At 39.4% G+C, this 25,006-nt stretch overlaps 1 protein-coding gene and 3 non-coding genes across 4 annotated transcripts in view; 2 read left to right on the top strand and 2 right to left on the bottom strand.

The window, feature by feature from the left end:
- The window catches only part of TRIM55 (tripartite motif containing 55), a 47,209-nt gene extending 39,492 nt beyond the window's left edge, over positions 1 to 7,717 (bottom strand). Inside the window, exons 1-4 of the mRNA XM_032223122.1 lie at positions 7,550 to 7,717; positions 6,828 to 7,000; positions 3,904 to 4,069; positions 1,298 to 1,393 (exon numbers count right to left, since the gene is read on the bottom strand). Of these exons, the coding sequence (XP_032079013.1) occupies positions 1,298 to 1,393; positions 3,904 to 4,069; positions 6,828 to 7,000; positions 7,550 to 7,717 (603 nt within the window). The remainder of the gene's footprint in view (positions 1 to 1,297; positions 1,394 to 3,903; positions 4,070 to 6,827; positions 7,001 to 7,549) is intronic.
- Positions 7,718 to 21,699: 13,982 nt separating this feature from the next.
- On the bottom strand, positions 21,700 to 21,788 carry TRNAY-GUA. Its single transcript is given in 2 exon segments — positions 21,700 to 21,735; positions 21,752 to 21,788. It is a non-coding gene; the product is annotated as a tRNA-Tyr (tRNA).
- A 247-nt stretch (positions 21,789 to 22,035) lies between these two features.
- On the top strand, positions 22,036 to 22,108 carry TRNAR-ACG. Its single transcript has one exon. It is a non-coding gene; the product is annotated as a tRNA-Arg (tRNA).
- Positions 22,109 to 22,761: 653 nt separating this feature from the next.
- TRNAY-GUA lies at positions 22,762 to 22,851 on the top strand. The gene is given in 2 exon segments: positions 22,762 to 22,798; positions 22,816 to 22,851. It is a non-coding gene; the product is annotated as a tRNA-Tyr (tRNA).
- Positions 22,852 to 25,006: the final 2,155 nt, after the last annotated feature.

The raw sequence follows: 25,006 nt of genomic DNA, 5'->3' as shown, positions 1-25,006 counted from the left end.
TGGGGAATACTAAATGGGTGTCAATTAGCATTCTTTTTAACATACCCTGTAACTGGTTATCTCCTCCATGTCAGCTATTTTGTGACTGGGAAGTGGGACAATCCCTTTGAAAGCAATGGGGTCTGTTGGCTTACAGGGCAAGTGGTCAGTTTGAGAAAAACAGGTTCTGATGCCACTTTCACATCCAGAAGGGCCTTTGCAAAGCAGCGCTGCTTTTGTCATTATGATGAAAGCAGCAGAAGCTTGCAAATCCCCATACTTGCTAGCTTTTCGTGAGAGCACATGCTGCATTATAGAGAACAAGGAAGATGGGTTCATGGATCTTAGTGTTTCAGGTCAGCAAAAGGAGTTGAGACATTTTTCAAGTCTCAAGAAACAAGAGAATGTTTTCACTGAATCAGAGATTGTCTTGATTCATTGAAATATAAGGAGGGGGAGAAGGTACAGCAAAATCTTAACTTGCAAGGTTTTCTATAAAAGTAGTTTTAGCCTTCCTGGGGAATTGATTTCCTGGCCTGGCTTACTAATGCAGCAAACACCTACCTAAAAATTCCAAAAATGTCTACTGGTTCCAGAAGGCTGGTGCCTTTAGACAACATTTGTGGAAGTTGCGTAGAGTGGGTCTTGAGCAGTAAGAACTCTTTTTTAGAAAGAAAGACCCATGCAACCTAAAACTGTAAAGGTTCCTCTCACACATATGTGCTAGTCGTTCCCAACTCTAGGGGAAGTGCTCATCTCTGTTTCAAAGCTGAAGAGCCAGCACTGTCTGAAGATGTCTCCATGGTCATGTGGCCGGCATGACTAAACGCCGAAGACGCATGGAGTGCTGTTACCTTCCCACCAAAGGTAATTCCTAATTTTTCTACTTGCATTTTTACATGCTTTCGAACTGCTAGATTGGCAGAAGCTGGGACAAGTAACAAGAGCTCACTCTGTTATGCAGCACTAGGTACTTGAACCGCTGACCAGCTGACCTTTTGAAGCTCAGCGTTTTAGCATTGAGCCATTGCATCTAAAACTGTGGAATTCCTCACCTACACACCATATGGATAACCACATTGGAACAAAAAACCAAAATACTGCTTTTAAGCTGTACAGTCACAAACCACTTATTACCTGTAAATACTGTAAATATATTATTATATAGTACATTACAATACCCTAGGTTCTTGGGGAGAACTTGATGCATATGAAAGCCAACATCAGTTAAAAGAACTGGCAGCTATGACTTCAAATTGTTGTGGAGATTATAATAATAGTAATTTGGTTTAATGATATCAAAATAGTGTTTGCTTACTTCAACTGTTCTGCAGGTTTCCTCCAGCTGTGTTACAATTCCTTGTATTCTGTCATTACTTCCCACAAGCACAGCGATTCCATCACTAAGTTCAGACTGTGATATAAAATGAACATATACTTTGAGAAGATATAAAGCATTGTAGCAATTTAATTTTTTATAATCATTAAAACTTTCCTAAAAGGGTACTGAAAAAGTGTATATTTTATTTAGTTATTAAGGAGATACAACCTAGTTTATAAAATTCTTCATAAATAAAATGGCTGAATATAATACTTTCCTCCCCCCCCCCAAAAGATGAAGTTATTATAACAATTTATTTAACTTAGGTTTTTTCTTTTCATATTGAAATCCGATTTGCATGATTTTATTCTCCCACTAAAAATATTTTAGACTGTTTCATATTAAGTATTCTATCCTCTGATCTTTTCATATTGTTTCTTGTGATTTTGGGAACAAACATACAACAGTAAATTTTACTATAAACGAGGGGTGAAATCAATTTACCTTCACTACCAGTTCACAAATGTGAGCGCGCCTGCATGCACAGAGTGTCAAAAATGGGATGTGATGACGTACGGGCAGGAGGGCAGAGCCTCCCGCCGCCAACACTACCGGTTGGCCCGAACTGGATAGAACCGGCTGAATAGCACCACTGCTATAAACATACAATAACAATAGCTTCTATATATTAACAATGTAGTGATATTTCTCGTCATCTGAGGAAGGGAATCTAGTGATTGCTATGCACAGTTAAAACACTTTCTATTTAGACACTTTTTCTAAGCACTATTTTTCATGTGTTATATCAGAATAGGAGAACATAATGTTTACCGGGTTGAAAAAAACCACAGGCTTTTTTTCAACCTGATAAACTTGTACTCAGCTTTAATATTGACAAATATAATAATGGGCTTCTTCCAAAAGCTCTGCTTATAAACTGGCTCTGTATCATGGCAGTCTCAGCAAGGCTTTCAAGAAATTGTGTTGCATTTCTCATGAGGATATTCCCTATAAACAGCTGTTTCATGAATGCTGTGTTAAAAATAAATAGACCTTTAACAGATGGCAGTAAAGGAGTCTGGGAGCATCACTGAACTTTTCTATTCCATGTCCAAGAAATTATTAGCAAAATTTAAAAAAATCTTAATAACTAAAAAACAATAACAGGCAGACAGACAGAAATATATTGGTCTGCAGATAGAGGCATCTTCAGAATAAAAGCCAGAATCTGAAATCAAAGACTGAAGATATTTGGATATAACTTTTTTAAAAAAATGCTAGATTCAGACTAGTAATATTTCAGAGTAAAAAAAATATAATCGAATATAATTAGAAAGACTGTGGTCAACAGCAACTGATTGGGAGTGAGTGAAACAAGTGTTTCAGCTTGCCCTGTGGCACCCAGACTTCAATGATGAAGACTGAGAGAGTACATGTATATCGCTATCGCCTGAGGCTATCAGTGAAAAATTTAAAACATTTGCAATCTACTATTTATACTCCTTTCCTGTCACATTTAGGAACACTGTGAAAAGATAAAAAGCAGTTCCACTAATACAGACTATGTTAGTCTGAAATGTCATGGAAACCCACTGATATGGAGTTGTGTGCATCTTTGGGGTATGATGGTGGATGTGGTGTTGTGGTAGAAGCCCCACCCTTTTTGTATACAAATTCAATGCTGCTGCAAATGTGGTAAGCTTTAATTGCAATGTTGTGCCCACTATATTGCAGATTTTGGCCATCTGAAAAAACCCTCCAGAAGATATTTTGTGTTGGGCTGTATAGGCATCCATTGGAAGGAATGTGTAATTGGGGGAAATGGTAAAATGTATGGCATAACATTGTGATGCTGTCCATTATGTACAGTATTTGTATATGTGATATTGCAATACAAACATAAAAAGGGTGTGTAAAGGTCTCCTTCATGACCTTGTGATACATATTTCATCAATCTGGTAAGGGTTAAGAATTGATGCTTGTGGTGAGTTGCATTAAATATGGAAATGAAATTGACGTAAAGAGTTTCATTTCATAGGGAACAAAGGTGGAAGAAATTAGATATTTATTATAAGGATACTCAATACATGATGGTAACTATGTGGAAAACATAAAGAAATGCTTCAATGATACCAGACCAATTTAGAAGCCATGAAATTAAAACATTTCTCCAGTAAACATTTGGATTGATTATATGGCATGGGATATCTGTACACCAATAACATCCAGTGGTTGTTCTGGCAAAAATTTGAATTAGTTTAGAAATTCCTCAAACAAAACTTCATTTTCCCCCCATTATGATTATTTGTGATATTGAAAGTTTCAGTCTATTACCTCTTAAAGGCGCCATATTTGGAATGGCAGCATAGGCTCAAATATTTCACATTAATGGTAATAGTGTGCCTGCCAGCTGGAGCAACAGATTGAGTAGATTTTTAAAAAAATCCTTCAAGGACCTAAGATCTAAACAAGATAACTTCAGCAGAAAATAATGATGTACTTTCAGTAATGCATTCTTATAACTTAATTTTATAAACAGGAGAGTTATTAATTTTCTAAATGAGAAACCATTAAAAAAAGAAATATTTTGTTTGTTTTTTTACCTTCTGCCTTTGGTACACATTTGAGAGGGGAGCAACCTGACAATCTTTATGAGCACCAAAAACTTTGCACATGGAACAGGTGGGCACTTCACAATTCAGGCAATAAATATTAATTTTCTCATCTTCATGTTCTTCACACACTGGCTGCTCAGTTTTTCTTTCAGGCCTGTGAATGGAATTAATTTAGGAGAAAAAAAGCAAATCCAAACAAAAACAATTTAAAAACTAAAGATCAAATCAAAGAGGCAGATAAGAATATTTATGCTCTGTTTGGAAGGTAACTATGAGACTGATAGCAGCTCTCTGGGTTCATGGGGAGGGGCATTATTTTATTTATTTACTAGGTATTTATTCTGCTTTTGTTACATTAATAATAACTGACAATCATATATAATATTCCTTCCTCCTCCTATTTGTCCCATAACAACAATCATCTGAGGTGTGTTGGGATGAGAGAGAGAGAGAGAGAGAAGCCCAATATCACCCAGCCACCTTTCATGTCTAAGAAAGGTCTACAGCTCACAGTCTCCTGGTTAATCACCACTAAACATTTTTATTCAACTGATCTTTTCAATGAAGATGTTAGGAACTGAATCTGTGACAACTTGCATGCATGTCTGTCAGAGATGGGTTGCTCCTGGTTTAGCCAAACAGGTAGTGGAATTCAGGCCTGGGTTGCAGAACCGGCAATGACCCAGGCCTGCCACGCCCCTGAACCTGTTCCCTTCATTTTAGCAATGGGTTCTCTGCCCAGTTGCTGGGTGGGAGTGGCCATTGTGGGTATGGCCTAGCTAGCTTCCTGAACCATGGCGGGGGGCATTTTTGCCCTCCCCTTGAGCCTCTGGGAGAGCAAAAATGGCCTTCCCAGGCTCCGGAGACCCTCTGGAGGCCCGTTTCTGGCCTTCCCAAACTTCCAGTAGGCCTGTTTTTCACCCTTCCTGAGCCTCCGTGCCCTCCGTGCACTTACCTGAGTCTAAAACAGACCATATGGGGACACCTGGGAGGGGTGGGTGGGCAGGGCCAGCCAGGAGTGGAATTTGAGGGTTCTCCGAACTGCACAGAATCTTAGCTAGAGGCTCTCCTGAACCCCTGCAGACCCCCAGCAATCCATCCCTGGTTCCATCTTATTCCCCACCAATCACAAATCAGTTATTTCAGTTTCAACAGGGGAAGAAGTTCAAATTCAGACAAAGATATGAGATGTCATAAACCAATCAGACCTCACAATCTTTCTGTCAGATTAGTAGTAGAATGCAAAGAATACATTAATATATGGTCAGTGCCAATCTCCCTGAGCCATTACCAACTGGCAGATGTAGTCCTTGGCCGTAAAATGCCCAGGTTTGTTCTAATCAGTTTCCTTTATTGTTCCTCATCTACAGACAGAAACTTTGCCAAGCCAAAGCAACTACTCGCATAATTAAAGATATACTTTGAGAATTGCTGGGGCGGAGCTGCCTTAGCTTTCTTTCTCTCAACCCCTCTCTCCTGGGAATCCAGACTACATTCCACCATATCTTCTTGCTATACAGACTCTATTAGACATAATTGTCTTAGATAGCACAGTCTTATTTGATACATGCCATTCATATATGGAACCATTTTTTAAATCATACCTGAGCATAAGGAATTTTACTTGATCATAAACTCAAGGAATAGATATCAAACTACCCTGGTTAAAATGTTTGAAGTAAAGCAACCTTAAGTTCTTTACAGACTGAGACCCAGGCCAATAATACAGCAAAATAAAGTGAAGACTCATATAGAAGACTAATATCAAAACTAATGATCTTTATGTAGCTGTTGAACAAGGAGACAACATCCTTAAGTCTTAGTTCCACCCTCCTTTCCCCTCCCTTCCCTCAATGCCTAATGTCTGCACACTGTCTTTTAAAATTCCTATACAGTAATATAGTATAATTCCAAGCATTAATATTACAGTTATCAAAATGTTATTGCTGTCTAATAGTCTTGATCTGGACCTAAAAGTCTAGTGATATAGCAAACGTTCCATTTGTAGAGAAACGAGACATGTTTCACATGGAATCATATACCACAGTTCTATGGACAGGTTTGAGGAGCCCCTTCCTAAAGTTGCTAACCTTCACAGATATATTTAGGGTATTTTCTATTTGTGACAATTTGGCACAAGTATTGTACTCTATGTATTTTAAGCTTCTTGATCAACACAAGAGATAGGCTTGTAGCCCAAACATAAATGATTTGTGGGGAGAGATAGATGCCAACCAATGGAATAAAGAAGAGCACAGAAGGAGGTATTAGGCCTCTTTTTGCTGCTATTAATTTTTAGCTTTTTAAAAGGACCCTCTAAAAAGTAGTGCTGGGCACGATAGGCCTAAAGGCAGTGGTGGGATTAATTTTTTTTACTACCGGTTCTGTGGGCGTGGCTTGGTGGACATGGCGTGGCTTTGTGGGCGTGGCAGGAGAAGGATACTGTAAAATTTCCATTCCCTCCCCACTCCAGGGGAAGATTACTGCAAAATCCCCATTCCCTCCGGATCACCTGGGACTTGGGAGGCAGAGAATAGATGGTGCCAGGGCCAGTCAGAGGTGGTATTTGCCAGTTCTCTGAAATTCTGAAAATTTCCACTATCAGCTCTCCAGAACTGATCAGAACCTGCTGAATACCACCTCTGCCTATAGGACACATAATGATAGCAAGCAAAACTTAGTGTCTAGAATTATTTCTTGGACAGTTAGAAAGACCTGATGAAGACTGCTGTTCATACTTATTACAATTTTCCCTTCATAACTGCTTAATATTACAACTCCCAAGCCTGAATTTTCCAGAATTCTCTGCTTTTAACTCTTGAGAAGTCTAATTCCATGCATTTCAAAGGCAAACATCACTAAATTAAATGGGATTGTTAAATGATCTTTCAAAGATAAAAAATGTTAATTACCTGGAAGATTCCTGTTTGTATATATCAATTATATTTTCCACCAGCAGGTTTCTTTGAAGGCCATACACTCCATGCCTGTCAAGAATTACCTCATGTCTACAGGAAGGGCAGCGAAATCGACCTCCTGAAGCCACAGTGGTACCTCCTCTGGTTGGAAGATATGGATTGGAGGCCTGTTCTTGCCAAGCAGTAAAACAAAGTTGTAAATTGTATATTATTTCTCAATCATTCTGTACATCACAAGATACCTATCACACCATCTACTTAAGGTATGATCTAATGTTTTAATGTAGTCACTGTTATGGTATTAGTGGACTTCACATGAGGCCAAATCTCGAAAAAGTAGAAAAAAAGATAAATAAGTTTCAGTATCATTTTGTTCAATGCTTGGAAGCTAATAATATGACAAAGTAAGCTAAGAGAAATTTGCCATTTTTAGAGGTGTTGAGGAACAACAGGAATGAGTTTATGTGTTAATAGCTCTAAATACTTGAAGTAACAGTTCAGTTCATATAAATAAAAGGGACATTTCCAAATGCAAGGGATCCAAAATCACACATAAGATAAATAACAAACAACTTTCTCTCTAATTAATTTTTTCCTTATTTAAATAAAATCCTGGTAATTAAACCATCACTGTAAAAGTCTCCCGATTTTGTAGTATGACATCACTAAACTAGATATAAGGTTAATTGGAGGCTTCAATGTTTAAATCAACATACCTGGAAGATATCGCTGGCACATTTTCTACAGAGGTTGTGCTGGCATGGAAGGATAACCACTGGTTTAGTAAACATTTCTAAACAGATGGGACAAATAAGCTGCTTCTCCAAGTTATCCATAGTTTGCTGCTCTTTAGAAAAAGACTTATAATTCAGAGTGGCGCTCATCTCCTGGCAATTGCAAGGCTCATAAGCTCAGAATCAGGGTGCTTCCGGGTTAGGTCGCTCAAAATAATTCCAAAGCTGGCAAGATCAAATCTCCTTTGAAAACTCTTTCCCTGGAGGACATTGTTTTAATGGAGAGCAAAAGGAGCAGAGTTTATTTTAGAAGCAGAATGCAATTGGCTGCCAGACTCACTTTCTCCATATATGCCTCTGACACAAGGACAAATTTAGACAGGTGACAGCCTACAAGAGTGAGAGAACCACATTCTTGTGTTTGGTATGGAAGGGGGTGGGGAAAGGGGGAAAGGAGGAAGATTTTGACAGTTGCCAGCAACGTTTCCACAGATGTACAACTCTGTCTTTGGCAAAACTGGTGTGTGAAAGTCACTAGTGAATGGAAGTTGTTCTTATCATTCTTTAAAGCTTTCATTCCAACATGGAAATCACAAGATGCTGTAAAATAAATGGCATTCAGTATTACGTTTTGTGCATAACAAATCTACGGTTATTCCTTTCTCCTTCTAAGTACCCTCCTTAGCCTAGTGAGAATCGCTGCATGATCCCCAAAATATATGCACTCTGAAGATTGATTTCTTCTTTTAAGCTTTTCCCTGAGTTGATTTTTTTTTAATTCTTCAGAGTTGCATTTATATCTTTTCTTTCTTGCATGGTTGTGTCCATATAGTCAGCATAAGCGGAATTCAATTTCAACCTTTTTATTTTACAAATAGCTGCCTGGCGATTTTAGATCCTAAAGTTTATAAATGTTTGGATTATATATATATATATTTGCAAAAGTTTTTACCATTGTAAGCTACTTTATGACACAAGGAAATACTGAACAAAAATATTTCAGACAATCCTCATTTGACAACAACAATTGGCACTGGAATTTTCTTTGGTAAGCAATGTGGTCATCGAGCACAATTTAATGCCTGCACAACAGTTGCTATTGTTAAGGGAATCACCACAAGTAGTTACATGAGAATGTCACCTGGTCATTCTTGACAGTCTCCTGCTGGCTTCCTCATTGGCTCTGCTTGTAGGAAGCTGGCAAAGAAGTTGCAAATAGTGATCATGTAACTGCAGGACACGCCAATGTTGTAAAGACAAGCTGTGAGTGTCTGGATTGCAACTCTGTCAGTGCGACCACTTTGAGAAGTGGTCATCAGTATTATTCATTCAGTACCATCGTAAATTTAAACAGTCACTAAATGAGAAGTGGTAAAAAAAGGCTCACCTGTCTTAGGATAGCCTTCTCCAAATAAAACTTCAGGGTCAAAAAACTATTCAAATAGGTAACAGCTTACAAATGTTGTATGATCATCATAACATAGTATGAGCACTTGCATTTTAAGAGAAAATGAAGGCTTTATTAGTAGCGCTGTGTCTTAATTAAAGTAACCTCTTGTATATTTTCTAGTTGTTTGCCATTCAAATTGAAGTAGTTAGAAAAAAATGGTGCTATTAAGAATTAACCCAAAAGTGCTTTATTAAGAGGCAACTTGATAACTAAGGCAACGTTTTTTGTTTTTCCTTGAAGACATTTCTCTTCTCATCCAATAAGCTTCTTCAGTTCTGACTGGAGCTGACATTTATTTTTAAAGAATTGATATTTACTTTCAGTTGGTTAAATAAAGTATATGACAGGCAAGAAAACAGATGTATCAACAATCCCTAGCTCTCTGATGTGCTTGTTGCAACTTCCTGCCTGTCATAAGAATGAAAACTTTTATAGGTGAAGTCATTAGTTTTTTTTCCTTTTTGTTTGCTCATACTTACCTTTTTACTCAATGGAAAAATATTTATTAGTCAGGACACTGTCCTATGAATTGGGTGATTTTATTATTAAATTCTATAATTTTAGAACTCTGCTTGGACTTCTCTAAGCTGGTGAATCTCACAAGTTCAAGATAATGTGTAATATAAATAAACTTATAGGAAGATGCATTCCAGTCATTAAAAGTAAAATCTCTACAAAAATGTTTAACTAAACAACATTTAATATACAACAAGAAGAAAAAGCCTAGAGAAAGAGACAGTCCTTGCAATGATTGTTCAATTAGTTAAAGCTGAGTATCTCTAACTGAGTAGCCACCACTCAATCTCATACCTTATTTCGATGAGGATGGGACTATAGTATAGATAGTCCTCGACTTACAACCACAATTTAGACCAGATTTTTGTTGTTATTAATGCATGGCAGTTAAAAATCAGTTGAACCTGATTTTATAACCATTTTTGCCATGATTGTTAAGTGAATCACTGCAGTTAAGTGAATCAGGCAGTTGTTAAGCAAATCTGAATTTTCCCCACTGACTTTGCTTGTTGGAAGCCAACATGGAACCTCGTAAATGGCAACCACATGACCCTGGAATGTTTTAACTATTGTGAATACATGTCAGTTGCCAAGCATCTGAATTTTGCTTATGTGACCATGGGCCTGCTGCAAGGACTACTCATAAGTCACATTTTTCAATTATTTCAAATGGTCTTTAAACAAATGATCTCATTATTTTTAGAGCATTGCAATGAAGAAAATAGAATTCCTTAGATAGAATTCAACACTCACTATTGATTGTGTTTCAGACTTGTGAAACAGAACAAGGCAGTTCATCAGGTAGCCTGGATCTATGCCATCAAGGGCTTTAAGGGTCATAACCAACATCTTGAACTGCAATTGGAAGGACACTGGTAGGCAGTGAAGTTTGCAGACCAGAGATATACTATAGGGGCCCCAAAGACTGCTTCTGTTCCTAGCCTATGCACTAGTTGAAGCATCCAAATAGACTTCAAGGGTAGCTCCATGTACTGTAGTCCAGACGATAGTACATTGCAATAGTCCAGGCGAAAGGTCACCAGGGCTTGAGTAACTGAGCCCATGAAGTCATGTTCCAGGTGCATAAACAGAAGCTGTGGAAAAGCTCTCCTGGTCTCTGAGCAGGACAAGGTGAGTCCAGGAGAACCTCTAGGTTGCAAACTAGATCTGAACAGGGTAGTGCAACCGCATCCAGAACTAAAAATGACAAACATTCAGATCCTGACGCTCCATGCACCCAAAGCCCCTCAGTCTTGCCAGGATGCAGTTTAAGTCTGTTATCCCTCATCTACATCCTACAACCTCCAGGCATCATGAGAGGGCAGAGATGCCATTATGAGGCAGGGAGTCAAGTGCCTTCCTTTAATAAATCCGAGCTATGTTCAAGTTGGTCTTTCTTCTTTTGCAGTTTTCCAAAATCATCTTGTCAATTAGGAGCTGATATTTTGTTTCTCTGCTGTTGAGCCATTCTGCTCAAGTGGAAAGAACCTGTTTTCAACTGGATGCTGTGAGATTGCAGCAATTACCACACAAGTTATTATTACTGTGGTTTGTCTCACAGTCAGCCAGATGTTTAGATTAACTGGCATTTTTATCTACACATTCTTGTTATTATTACTGTTTGCAAATTCATTTGGAGAGTTTTGATATGAACAGCAAGATAAAAAGCTGAAACTAACAAACATCAATTTCATTCAATACCAACTCTTTAGCAATATTCTATGTACATAAGCTTTGATGGTATTTTTGGTACATACATATTTACATGTTTGATTTCTGCCTCTCTTTCTCTCCATCTCTCTTTCATCTCTTTCTCTCTTTCTCCACATACCCATACATCCCAAAATTGGAGGCTTATCCCTGGTTACTTAGAAAAATGGTGATGGCATGCTGCCATTGTTGGCTGAATCTAGGTGATAATTCCATGGCCATATTTCACTTCCAGGACTAAGTTCCAGCCCTGGGCATTGCTATGTTTCTAGCTGTTTATTAGACATATGCATCACTCAACACTTGGCACTTGTTTGAAAGTTATTTTTAAAATGACAGTTTTCCTGATCACGTCTGGCATATGAGGCCTAATCTTAGGGCAAAGCCATCTGTGCTGTTATTTGCTAATACTTTATCAAAGAAGTGTAAGAGCAGTTTGCATCATAACTTTAGGCCAAATATCTACCATGCTTTACTGTAACAAACTGTACTCTGCAAAAGTTTTATATTTACTTTGTACTTAGCATTTTTATTGTATGAGAAAAATGATAACTGATGTAATGCATTATTTTGAATATTCAGAAAAAGTGCCCGCACAAAACTTACACAGAATTGAAAGTAAGCCCTTCTAGACTTACTTCTTGATAAATTCAGGATTGTAGTAAAATGGTGAATTTAAAGAAAATGCTAATATTAAAATGCTAATATTCAAAAATTAAAATTAAAATAATTTTATTTTACTTATTTACTCTGTATATATGTATAGAATCTATATGGCTGCCAATCTTACAGAAATGACTCTGGGTGGCATAAGATTAAAAACTCAACATTTAAAAACAATAGTCTATGATGCCCAAGATAAATGATATATTTCAACCCCAAAATCCCATAGAAACAGCAGCCTGAGACCAGGGCCCTGACCACTCTTGCCATCTGGCCCAGGAGTGGAACTAACAGGGCCGGAAGGAGGGATCGCTGCAACGTAGTGGACCCTCCTTCCCCAGTAATGGCTAGCCCTGAAGTTCCTGCCGTACCTGCCCCTTCCCATTGTGACCGTAATGTTCCGGCCCACTCCCATGTCCGTAGACCTCATTTCCCCTCCCGGCGAGGGGTGATGCTGGTCGAACAAATGGAACTAGTTCATAAGTCCAAAAGCCCAGGGTCTGCGGCTGCAGGAAGGGTGGGTGGGTGCCAGCTGCTCAGAAGACAAACCGGCGAGAAGAAGGCGAAGAAGGCACCAGTCAGGGCCAGCAATGGCGGCCGTTGGAGGGGGTCTAAACCCCAGGCGCGCTGCCTATCCAGAATAATGGTGCCAGGAATAAGATGGTCCAGAAAATGGCGCTGTCTGGAGCAGTGCTCCTGAGGCAGTAGTAGCAGCAGATGACACTGGCCACAACAGAAGGCCAGTCGCCGAGCTCTCGGGGTCACAGTCCAAGCAGGCGAAAAGTAGGGCAGCGTGGAGCCCTGCAGCAGCAGCGGCAAGGTAGAAGGAACGCCGTGCCAAAAAGGAAGGAGGGGGGGGTCAGACGAACTGCGGTGGGGGCAGGAAACCAGCCCCCCAGTCCAAGCAGACATTCCTGTAGAGCTCCCCACCCCCTCTTTGGGGCACAAACTGACACACCGGCACCGCTCAGCACAAGTCCAATGCCTCCCAGGGCAACGAGGCTGAAACCATCACCGCCCGCGCAATGCTGTCTCCGCCGCCGCCGGCCAGCTGCAGCCCAAAAGTACAAAGAAGCCGCCAAGGGAGGCAACGCCGTCCAGGAGCCGCCTGAAGGCAGCCCCCCCCAGGTAGTTACCTCCCCAGATAGCCCAGATGCTGGTCTCTTGCAGGGACCCCTCCTTTATCATGTCCGAGGTCCTGCTCCCCAAGTTTATTCCGTTGTTATTTTTCTGTAAGCCGGAGCGATGAGGCTCGGCAGCCATTTCCCATTTTCACGCATGTGCATTTGATGTTTCTTTTCATATCCAGAGAAATATTCTGCCTTTTCAATATTTCCGAGGATATTTCATTTTTCATTTTTCTGGGAGAGGGCTGGATGATAACTTCCCACAGCAGAAACCACTGTTCCCTCTATGGTGCGTGGCTGCGCGGCCGCGCACATGGCAAGAAACCCCTGCGCAGAGGTTTCTAACTGCCGCACAGATTTCTTTCAAAGTAAACGTAGGGAAGTCCTTTGCAGGCGGCTAGAACTGGCTGCCCGCAAAGGACCTCCCCAAACTTGTTTCAGCGGCAGCTCTCAGCCTGGGCGGCAGCGTCATGCAGGCTGTGGAAGGAGGGGGAGGAGGAGGGAACCAAAGAGACGCTTTTACCGAGTCTGCGCCCCACAGCCAGGACCGTCCTTGCGCCTCAAGCCGCGTTTCTTCCTGCAAAGCCCTTCTGGCGTCAAACGGAACTCTCGGGTTGCCCGAAGGGCTTTGCAGGAAGAAACGCGGCTTGAGGCGCAAGGACGGTCCTGGCTGTGGGGCGCAGACCCGGTAAAAGCCTCTCTTTAGTTCCCTTCTCCTCCTCCTCCTCCTCCTCCTCCTCCTCCTCCTTCTTTCTGGAGCCCCTTCCTCAAAGATTTGGTACCAAAGCAATGGCGGTGAGGAAGTTGTGTCTTTTGGATTTTGCACTGTTGTCTTTTCAATGGTTCTCAGACTGGTTGAACCTTTAGCAGCTGGGGTGATATTCTTTACTGTTAAGGTTACAATTGGATGTGTTGGACGAATCTTAAAAGATGACACTTTTATTAAAACATTTGACTTAACTAAAAACGTCTTCCTTTTTCTTCTTCTTCTTAAATATGATTTATTTATTTATTTTTACTTCAGAAGTTTGATGACCATTGTACAAACTAATCCAACCTAAATGTAGAGGAGGAGAAGAAGGGGGGGGGGATTTAAAAAGAGCAGAGGAAAAAGAAAAGAAAACATGAAGAAAACATAAAGAAAGGGATGGGAGGGAGGGAAGGAAGGAAGGCACTTTATCTTGAAACAGAAAATATTATATAAGGAAGAAAATGGAAATAACTTAGGAAGGAAGGAAGGAAGGAAGGAATTGCACTTAATATTGAAGGAAAAGAGAATGAAGGAAAAAGTATTGGAAGGATTGAAAGAAGGAAGGAGGAACAAAGAATTACACTTAATATTGAAATGGAAAAGAAAATATAATGAATGAAAGAAGAAGTATAGGAAGGAAGGGAAGGAAGGAAGGAAGGAAGGAAGAAACAAAGACTGTTGAAACAGAAAAGATAATATAAGGAAGAAAATGGAAAGACGTATAGGAAGGAAGGAAGGAAAAAAGGAAGACAATGTTGAAATGGAAAAGAATATAAGGAAGAAAATGGAAAAAAGTATAGGAAGAAAGGAAGAAATGTACTTAATATTGAAACAGACAAGGGAATGAAGGAAAAAATATTGGAAGGATTGAAAGAAGGAAGGAAGAATGGAAGGAACAAAGACAATGTTGAAATGGAAAAGAATATAAGGAAAAAAATGGAAAAATGTTAGGAAGGAAGAATTACACTTAATATTGAAACAATTGAATATAATGAAGGAAAAGGAAACAGGAATAAGGGAGGGACGGAGGACTTCAGCTCCCAGAATTTCCCTGGCTGAAGAATTCTGGGAACTGAAGTCCACCCCTCGTAAAGTGACCAAGGCTGGGAAAAGAATCCGCACTAGGGACAATGCAAGCTATGCTTCACCCCGTCAGTCCATCTTAGTGTGCAAGAAAGACATCAGACAACGCCATAGTTGCTATGGTAGCATTTGGCTATGCGCAGCGATGCTCTCCTGGTCTTTATGGGTGGGAGGGGGGCAGTTGAGCTGTGATGCTAATCCCCTCGTGGGAACACAGAGGGTGGGAGAAGAGAACCAAAGAACTTCAAACTCCAAGGTTCTGGAGTGGAGAATAAGGGGATCAACTTTGTCTAAATGATATTGACATATAAAGAACGGTTGTAGGAACTGGGTATGTCCAGTTTGATGAAAAGAAGGACTAGGGGAGACATGATAGCAGTCTTCCAATATCTCAGGGGTTGCTCCAAAGAAGAGGGAGTCAAACTATTCTCCAAGGCACCTGAAGGCTGGACAAGAAGCAATGGATGGAAACTAATCAAGGAGAGAAGCAACTTAGAACTAAGGATAAATTTCCTGACAGTGAGAACAATTAACCAATGGACCAACTTGCCTCCAGAAGTTGGGAATGCTCCAACACTGGAAGTTTTAAAGAAGATTTTGGATAACCGTTTGTCTTAAGTAGTGTAGGGTTTCCTGCCTAGGCAGGGGGTTGGACTAGAAGACCTCCAAGGTCCCTTCTGTCATTCTATTCTACGATTAGGGGACTGGAGGCTAAAATATATGAAGAATGGTTGCAAGAACTGGGTATAATGAAAAGAAGGAATTGGGGAGACATGATAGCAGTCTTCCAATATCTCAGGGGTTGCCACAAAAAAAGAGGGAGTCAAGCTATTCTCCAAAGCACCTGAGGGCAGGACAAGAAGCAATGGGTGGAAACTAATCAAGGAGAGAAGAAACCTAGAACTAAGAAGAAAATTCCTAACAGTTAAAACAATTAACGGAACAGCTTGCCTCCAGAAGTTGTGAATGCCCCAACACTGGAAGTCTTTAAGAAGATGTGGGATAGCCATTTGTCTTAAGTGGTGTAGGGTTTCCTGCCTAAGCAGGGAGTTGGACTAGAAGACCTCCAAGGTCCCTTCCAATTCTATTTCTATTGTATTCTCTATATTCTATTCTTTCTCTATTCTATTCTAATCTCTTCTGAACTAAATGTTTATCTAGAACTCAAATAAATAGCTGCTTTTTGGTTTTATTTTTTTTAATATTTATCAGTCTCTCTTTTATTCCATACTTCTGGTTGAAAGACTATTCTATGTCATGCTAAACAAATGCATATTCTAGTGGCGGCGGGAGCTCGTTGGCATCTTCAGCAGCAGCCCTGCCTCCTGTGAAAAAACCAAAGATGGAGCAGATCCACGTAGATGACGTTGCTGCAACATGACTGGAGGAGGAATTCTGGGAGTTGAAGTCCACAAGGCTTAAAGCTGTCAGGTTTGAAGACCCCTGGGGTTTTTTTCCTAAAGGGTTAGGGGTGCGAGGGTCTTGTAACTTGACAGCTTTAAGACTTGCACGCTTCAATGCCAGAGTTTCTGAGCCAACATTTTGGTTGCTAAGCAGGACCGTTGTTAAGTGATACTGATATTATATAACACTTTTAATTAAGCGGGTACCTTGAATAAACATAACTTTGAGTTTCAAATAATACTGATTTTGTTGTTGTCTTAGGTGACATCTGTGAAAAAAATTCAGGTGCTCAGGCATGAAAATGTGCCGCTCAAACACTATACTTTTCCGCTCACACTGAAAAAAAATTAGAGGGAACATTGGCAGAAACCCTTGATCCAAGAAGACGACATTGTTATGTGATCTTTTTCTAAAAAACAAAACAAACCTGAGCAACTTTAAAATGTGTGGACCTCAATTCCCAGAATTCCCATAAGTTCTGACGGGAGAATTCTGAGAGTTGAAGTCCACAGATCTTGAAGTTGCTTAGGTTGAGAAATATTGGTTTAATGGAAAGGATATGAAGCATAACCTAGATGTGAACCTTTTAGACACCGAGTGCCCAAACTGCGTGTCTGGGTACGCACATGAAAGGTGCGTAATGGTACGCACATGAAAGGTACGCACATGCGTGAATGCACACATGTGCAAACATGCATGAATGCATGCTTGCATGGACATGCACAAACGTGCACATGCATGAACATGTGCAAATGTGTGTCTGCACAGACATGCACGGAAGTGCGCATGTGTGGACATCCACACACATGTGTAGGCATGCATGCATGCACAGCAGAGACGCAAAGACCAGCTGACTGGTGGGAGGCAGGGCATCCCAACACCGGGAGTGCAGCAAGCGGTAAGATCTTTTTTTCTTTTGTGAGCTTCTGTTTCGTTGTTAGCAGGGAAACAGAAGCTCACAAAAGAAAGCCATGGAGATCTGACCTGGGGCGCCTGCGTGCCTGCCAGAAGAGAGGGCTCTGTGTGCCACCTTTGGCATCATGCCATAGGTTCACCATCACACATCTAGACCTAGGAGGATGAGCAAAATTAATGGGATTTTTACAACTATGTTGTATTTAATTGTGTGAATTTTGATGACTACATAGCAGCACCAGTGTGTTTGGTTAATATAGATTAAAGAAATTATTTTATTATTTTAAACAATATAATATTCAGTTAATGCATTTGCCAAATTCTGCAACAAACAATATTATTATGAATAAACAATAGGACCTCAGAGGTCTTTTGCCTCTAACCTGTCTTAACATTTCTGTTTTAACATTTTCAGACCTTATGTGGTTTTATTAAAATCAAATTGTCTGATTCCTTAATAGGTAACCTGACTATTTGGCTATGTTTGTTCATTGAGCACTAGGAATGTCAGTGAACCAACGTAGCCAATCAAATGAAGGCTATGATCACATTATACATTAAATAAATGCACAGCCATGATAACTGAGCCTTCATTGCTACAGGCAATATCACTTGATCAGATGTGAGAATGAATGGCATGGGAGATTTGGCAGGCCCTGTTATACCTTCCGGATAAGCTGTCCAGATTTATGTGTTGTGTCATTGCTAGAGGCATAACGTTGAACTAGATGAACCATCTTCTGACATAATCTTCAGGTTGTTTTTATGTGTGTAAAATATTATTCATGCCTGCATATTACATTGCATTTTTGTAATAACCTTTGAGAAATTTAGTCATAGAACACATGGGTGACTGTGGGGAACAAAGGCGGGGAGTGGGGGGAATAAATGATGGCATGTGTGTAATGACATAATCATACAAATGCTGAACCTCTGTATTTGCATCAGATGTGGGACTAACCATCTGGGAAAGCTTGCCTCTTTGCACAACCTTAGTCCCCAATCATAGCATCAGTCCACCTTAGGGAAAGTAGATGGTAGATGTTCCCCCCCCCCCTACTAACACGGAATCCACCAGTCAATACAGCTTTAAAAAGGCAGAGTAGAGACCAGCTACTGAAATTGAGCTATTTATGCTGGCATACTTTAGTGAGAATATAGAGAAGAATTGTATGGCAGCAACAAAGATGTTCAGCCACCTCAGATGATGAGGAAAGAGAAGAAGAAATAAAATCAACCATCCCTCAGGAAGAATGTGTGTGGGCAGTGAGCCAACTGCCAAACCACAAGGCCCCAGGTGTTAATACTATCCCTGCAAAATGGCTGAGGCCTATAACGATCATAGGCTTCTGACAGAAAATATGGGAAACTAACACAGGATTGGAAATTATCAGTGTTCATTCCATTGCCAAAAAGGCCACTTCATGGATTGCTCCAAGTATTGTACAATTGCCTTCATCCCTCATGTTAGCATGGTATTCCTTAAGATTATACAACAACAACTGGCACTGTCCATTGAAAGGGAAGTACCAGATGTTCAAGGTGACTCCAGATGGGGTAATGGCCCTTGTGATCCCACTGCAAATGTATGTTGGATCATGGAAAAGATTTCAAGAATATCAAAAGTACTTCTATACCTGCTTGTATTGGCTAAAAGAAAGTCTTTGATTTGTTGCTCATGACAACATGTGGAGAATCCTAGAAGATCTAGGGGTGCCAGCACATCTAGACAATTTGATGCAGTCACCGTACACAGAACAAGAAGGCACTGTGAGAACACTATGTGGAGATACTGATTGGTTAAAATTAGAGAAAGGAGTGTGACAAGGTTGCATAATTTCACTTTTCTTATTCAACCTGTATGCAGAAATAATAATGAGAAAGCTGGAACTTGAAGCATCAAAAATTGGAGAAAAGATTGGGGGAAGGAACACAAACAGTCTTTGGACATGCTGATAACACAACTGTCCTTTCAGAAACAAAAGAAGGCCAGAAACATCTGGTTAAAAGGATTAAAGAAGGAAGTGGGAATTTGGCCTCTTACTGAACATCAAAAAGATCAAGCTTTCATGATCATTGTGAAGAATGGAAATATTAAAATAACAATTTATGGTGAAGAGACTGAATGCATGCAAAGAATTTCCCTTCGTAAGATCATAGATTGATAAAAGCAGTGAATGCAGTCTAGAATTAAAGTGTTGAATTGCACGGGGTCATACAAAAAGATGAACATGAAATCTAGAGCATTAACAACTAAAGCAGTTATGCTTGGAATGGTCAATAGTTAAAAAAAACTTCCCAAAAACCAAATATGGAGAGAGCTGGGCCATGTAATTGCCAATAATTGGATAGAACTGAATGGAAAGCATCATCCTCATTTTTGTGCTAACTCACGGACTGAAGGACTGTATATTAAACTGGTTGTCTGAATGTGCCCTCCTTAAAATACTACTAATCAAAGGAAACTCTTCGTCCTTAGTCCCAAAGATGTCTTTTTTTCCCAAGAGGCAACTAGACTCTGTTTTTTTATTTGAAGACATTTCGCTTCTCATCCAAGAAGCTTCTTCAGTTCTGACTGGATGGTGGGGGATAGAAGGAGTTATACTGTTTGTAGACAGCTGGTCATTTGCATTCTTTTAGAGAGTTGTTGAGGCCACTGGAGGTTTTCTGTATTATCAGAGTCACATGAGTAGTGCAAATGGGTGTGGAGCCTTCTTGGAACTGTTGAAAGGATTGTGTTGTAGACTGGAGATAGATGATGCTGTATCGGTCTCCCTCTGTTGAGAGAGAGCTGTTCAAGTTTGAAATAGATGGTCACTTTGCCCCCTCTTTCAAATCAGCAGTCCTTTCTGTCGAAAATGTGGACTTTGCTATCTTCAAAAGAGTGGCCCTTGTCTTTTAGATGCAGATGGACTGCTGAATCTAGTTCTAATGGACTTGTTCTATGTTGTGCCATGTGTTTATGAAGTGGTTGTTTTGTTTGATCTGCAGATTTGCACATGGCTCACTGCACTGTCAGAGCTGAAGAAGCCTCTTGGTGAGAAGTGAAACATCTTCAAAGAAAAACCAGAAAGTCCAGTTGCCTCTTGAAAAAGAAATCACCTTTGGGACAATTGTGACCTGGATTACTGAGAATCTCTATGTACATTTTTGTCCTTAGCTATTTTTTTCACAATAAATAAAAAAAGACATATGGAATATGAGGAATATTGGGCACCAAATCAGAGCTATATGTAAACCTACACTTCTCCTAAAATTCCATGAAAGAGGCATGAATTGCTTGATAAAAGCACCTGCCACAAACCTTTACAAAGCAAGTTAAATCCAGGTAATCCTTGCTTATCGACACTTGTTCAACGACCACTCAAAACTACCACAGTGCTGAAAAATGAGACTTAGAACTGGTCTTTTAAATTGTGGCTATTGCAGTGTCCCTGCAGTCATGATTGTGATTCAGGTGCTTGGCAACTAGTGCTTATTTATGACAGTTGCAGCATCCCAGTCATGTCATCCTGTTTTGTGATCTTCATTGCCAGCTTCTGACAAGCAAAGTCAATGTGGAAGGTGGCAGGAGGTTGCCAATCACTGTTATGTGACATTGCATTTAATGATTGTGGGTGATTTGCTTAATGACAGCAGTTGGAATGAAGAAACTGACATAAGTGTGGCTTGGTCATGTGGCATTTCACTCTACAACCATGCGGGTTATTCATGGAGTTTCTGGTCCCAACTGCAGTAAGTATGTGAGGACTATCTGTACAAGAATGTCTTTAATGTATCTGATGATTATCAGATAAAGACTATCTCTCTGGCACCCATTACAATAATGTGTGTGAGAGAGTAATAGCACCTTTTATTCTAAGACAAATGTTAAGCTTTTGTTGAAAGGGACTGTAAACTGGAGAAAATCGACAAGGTTTCCTGTTAACTTTGTTACTCTGAAGGTAGGTCTGTGTGTGTGTGTGTGTGTGTGTGTGTGTGTGTGTGTGTTTGTGTTTGTGTTTGTGTGTGTGACTGAAGGGTGAGGCAGATCAGTATGTGTGAATATCCCTGTACTTCTCCCGGATCTATGATCCTAATTCTACTCCAACACTCACCATAGCAATTAAGGTTACAAACTCAACTTATAGACTAATTTTTCTCCACCTGTGTATGTTTCATTCCTTTTTTTACACTTTAGACATTTTTTACATTTATGATTAAAGCAACAGCGTAGAATGAAGGCTGAAATATATCTTTGATTAATTAGGTAAAGTATTAACATACTGAGAGTTTCTGATTGAATGTTTAAAAAGACATCCCTTATTTTCCTTCTTTCTCTAACTGGGCATCTGACATAGTTCTTCATTAGTCCAGTTGGATGCCAGATGTGAAGATTTATTTCACATAAAAATGTTATTTACTTCATCCATTAAAGCGTGTGGAATTTAAATTGGTCTCAGAACGCATTCTTCAATGGGTATATCCCACCAAAAACATTGTGCATAGGAAAGAAAACAAAAAACAAAAAGCCTCCTTCGAGCCGGAATCGAACCAGCGACCTAAGGATTTCAATACGAGTAACTCTACAGTCCTCCGCTCTACCAGCTGAGCTATCGAAGGAACGAAAATGCTGTTTCGAAAGAGATATATAAGCTGCCGAAATAGAGTGGACTTTGTATTAATTATTTCCCCATCATTGTAACCGCATTTGCAGAAAATAAACAGAGCACAGAAGCATTCCTGAATCAATTTTTACAGCAATCAGTGTAATCTGATATATGGAAGAAACTCAAATCGAATCTAAAAGCTCACTGAACCAATACATTTTTATTATTTTAGATTTTTACAAGAAAGAGTTTCTCACGGAGGGCCAGTGGCGCAATGGATAACGCGTCTGACTACGGATCAGAAGATTGTAGGTTCGACTCCTGCCTGGCTCGGAGACTTTATTTTGCAAATGACGGGAGCCCTTTAATGTTAATGTATATATATTAAACAATGTCCATGAAATGGTTTTTTTTTCCAAACCTGGTAAGGCAGCTTTCGAATCTAGTTCAGAATAAACTTGATATATCATTAGTAACAATGCACTGGGTCTAGATTTTCCTTCGACTCCTGAATTGCTTTATTTTACATGTACAAACGGCATAGCTCATATCAGATTGTTTTCCATTGCATAAAATAATAATTTTCTGTTTTCTGTTTAGACACTTTAGCTGCTAATTATTTTGAAAAGACTCTGAAACAGATAAGAAACGTAGGATATCCATTTCGCTTTGAGCTCATATAAGTTCTTCGATTCTAGTGGATTTATCTCCTTTAAAAATATGTATTAAAAATACGCTTCGCTTTTTTGTCCCTTTCGCTTATCAATCCCATAGTTCGGGGCCCTTCGCGCTTTCCTAGTTGTCTGCGGACACGCTTCTCCCATTTTGGAGTCGCAGAAACACTAAGCCACTGATTTCACCCAAGAAGCCAGAACATTTTCGAACCACACGATCTTCAGCGCCATCTTGCGATCTCACCGGCTTTCTAATGCAACAAGCAAATTTACGCTCTTTACACTCAGTCGCAAAAAGCAACTAAATGTATCCCTTCGATAGCTCAGCTGGTAGAGCGGAGGACTGTAGAGTTAACTCATACTGAAATCCTTAGGTCGCTGGTTCGACTCCGGCTCGAAGGAGGCTTTTTGTTCTATTTTATAATTTATTCTTTGTCACTATTTCTGAAGTTGCCATTCATGCTTTGAGAGGAAACAAACATTTAAGCCCTTGTTTTGGATTTGCTGATGATTTCGGTGGGAAACAAAAAGGCGTTAGGAATAAATAAGTCACTTTTGCTGCCATTACTTTAATAAAGCGAAACTAAGCTTAGTGTCAAACGGAGTTTCATTTGAGAAGGAGCTTCTCAGGAAAAAAACGAACTGCTAAATTTACAGTAGTAGCACAGGCACCACCGCTACGCGGAACTCGTGTGTGTGTGTTTGTGGTTTGTGTGTTGTGTGTTGTGTGTGTGTGTGTCAAAACAGCCCCTACATCCGTGCCATGCAGAAGAGTTCATTGCTGTAGCACAAATCTCTGCTCAAGCCAGTGCAGTTTAAAGCTTCGCTCATAGCTTTCTATAAAGGAAACAAAAAAAAATCCATGGTGGGAAAAGATAGTTTAAGTTGGAGATTTTTGTTACTTTTAGGAATTGAAGGAAAATGCAATATTTAGATAAGCATTTTGATAAGCATCTAACTAATATTATGAATGATCCACCTGTACTTTGGTGGCTTGTGTCCATACATCAGTTGTGCGAATTGCAGACAAGCCTGAGGAAGATGCACTTGTGCGCCCCACATATCCACAGACTCGAGGGACCTAGAAAGGAAGATGAAGAAGAACAGAAATCTGGAGGAGAGGGGGGGGGCATTTATAAGAAATATATGTAATGAAATGAACAAACATTTAAACCAAAATACCTTGTTGTGTACCCTTTTATTGCAGACAAAAGAGCTGTGTTTCCTTTTTCAAAGAACTGAAAAAGTGAGATACTGAAAGCAAGAAGAATTCATAGAAAGGAAAAAGTGCTCCGTTTGGCAGAAAATGAAAGAAAACCTGATTAACACCTGCATTGGAGAGGCTGGGCAATTGTTCCACACAAGGATACGAGCAACACAAAAGGCAACAATGAGAGGAGGAGTGGGACAGACTGAACAAGGGTTTAGCAGAATCCGAAATTAATGTGATAAATGGGAAATTAGTAAATACATATGGAGTTAATTGTATTTAATATTTCAATCATTTCAAATTATTCCATTAAATCATTTTCTGTTTTTATCCTGGATATATGGCTTCTTAGGAGAATAGTCTTCCAGGTGCCACTTCAATGCCAAATTATATCTTAAGCCAAAATAACCAATTTAAAAGGACAAAGTAGTAGTAGTAGAAATCGCAGTAGAAGAAAATGATACTGTTCTGGAAATTAGAAAAACAAGATTTTTTTTGTGAAAAAAGTGGATACATAGATATTATATGGAATTTTTATTCAAGTAATATATTGGTCAGCACAAGATGAAATGCAGTATACAAAGTACATTTTGAATTGACTGCCAATGACATCTACACATGTAATCAAGATTATATTACTGTACATTTTTCATTTTACAGGATTTGTTTTATATTCCTTGTCCTACTATCCATGTAATGAAAAGCAAATGCTATGTTGTCAAATAGCTAATGAATATTGTATGACTTCAGGTTATCTAAAATAGAATACATTTATTCTTGTACAGATTGTAGATCTATATGTTTATTTAGACATCACTAGACTAGTCTTTGATAACCTGGCTTTTTTGCTGCTATATTTTTCTGTCATTCATTCAAATTATTAACTTTCTAGCTTAATTATGTCCATGATTGTTTGGATGTAAAATCCAAGGAATGCATTAAGATTTTATTTCTCAGTAAATATGCATCCCACAGGGCAATAGCCATGATTGGATTTGCATTCATCAACTGGAAAACTTGTTCTTTTCCATAAGCACAACTCAGTTCACATCCCATGCTGTACAACATAGTCTTTACTACAAAACTGAGCCCTCCTTGAAATCTTTCAGTTAAACCATTCTCAAGACTGTTTCTATGTATACACAATGTAAGTTTGATAAAATGAGGTTGTCTGAATTCACTTTCCATGGAGTAGGATGTTTAGAGTTGGTCTTACTATTTCTGTACAAATTCATATTGTTAACAGTTTGCTTCACTGTCCTTATAAAAAAAGATATAGCATTCCAAAGATGGGACAGATTTCCAGCCATTGTTAATCTTTCCTTGATTAAGCAAAAGCATAACAAT

This window comes from Thamnophis elegans, chromosome 8 (assembly GCF_009769535.1).
Source record: "Thamnophis elegans isolate rThaEle1 chromosome 8, rThaEle1.pri, whole genome shotgun sequence".
Taxonomy (NCBI): Eukaryota; Metazoa; Chordata; class Lepidosauria; order Squamata; family Colubridae; genus Thamnophis; species Thamnophis elegans.
Note: the sequence above shows the minus strand (reverse complement) of the source record. Positions and strands in the feature narration are given on the sequence as shown.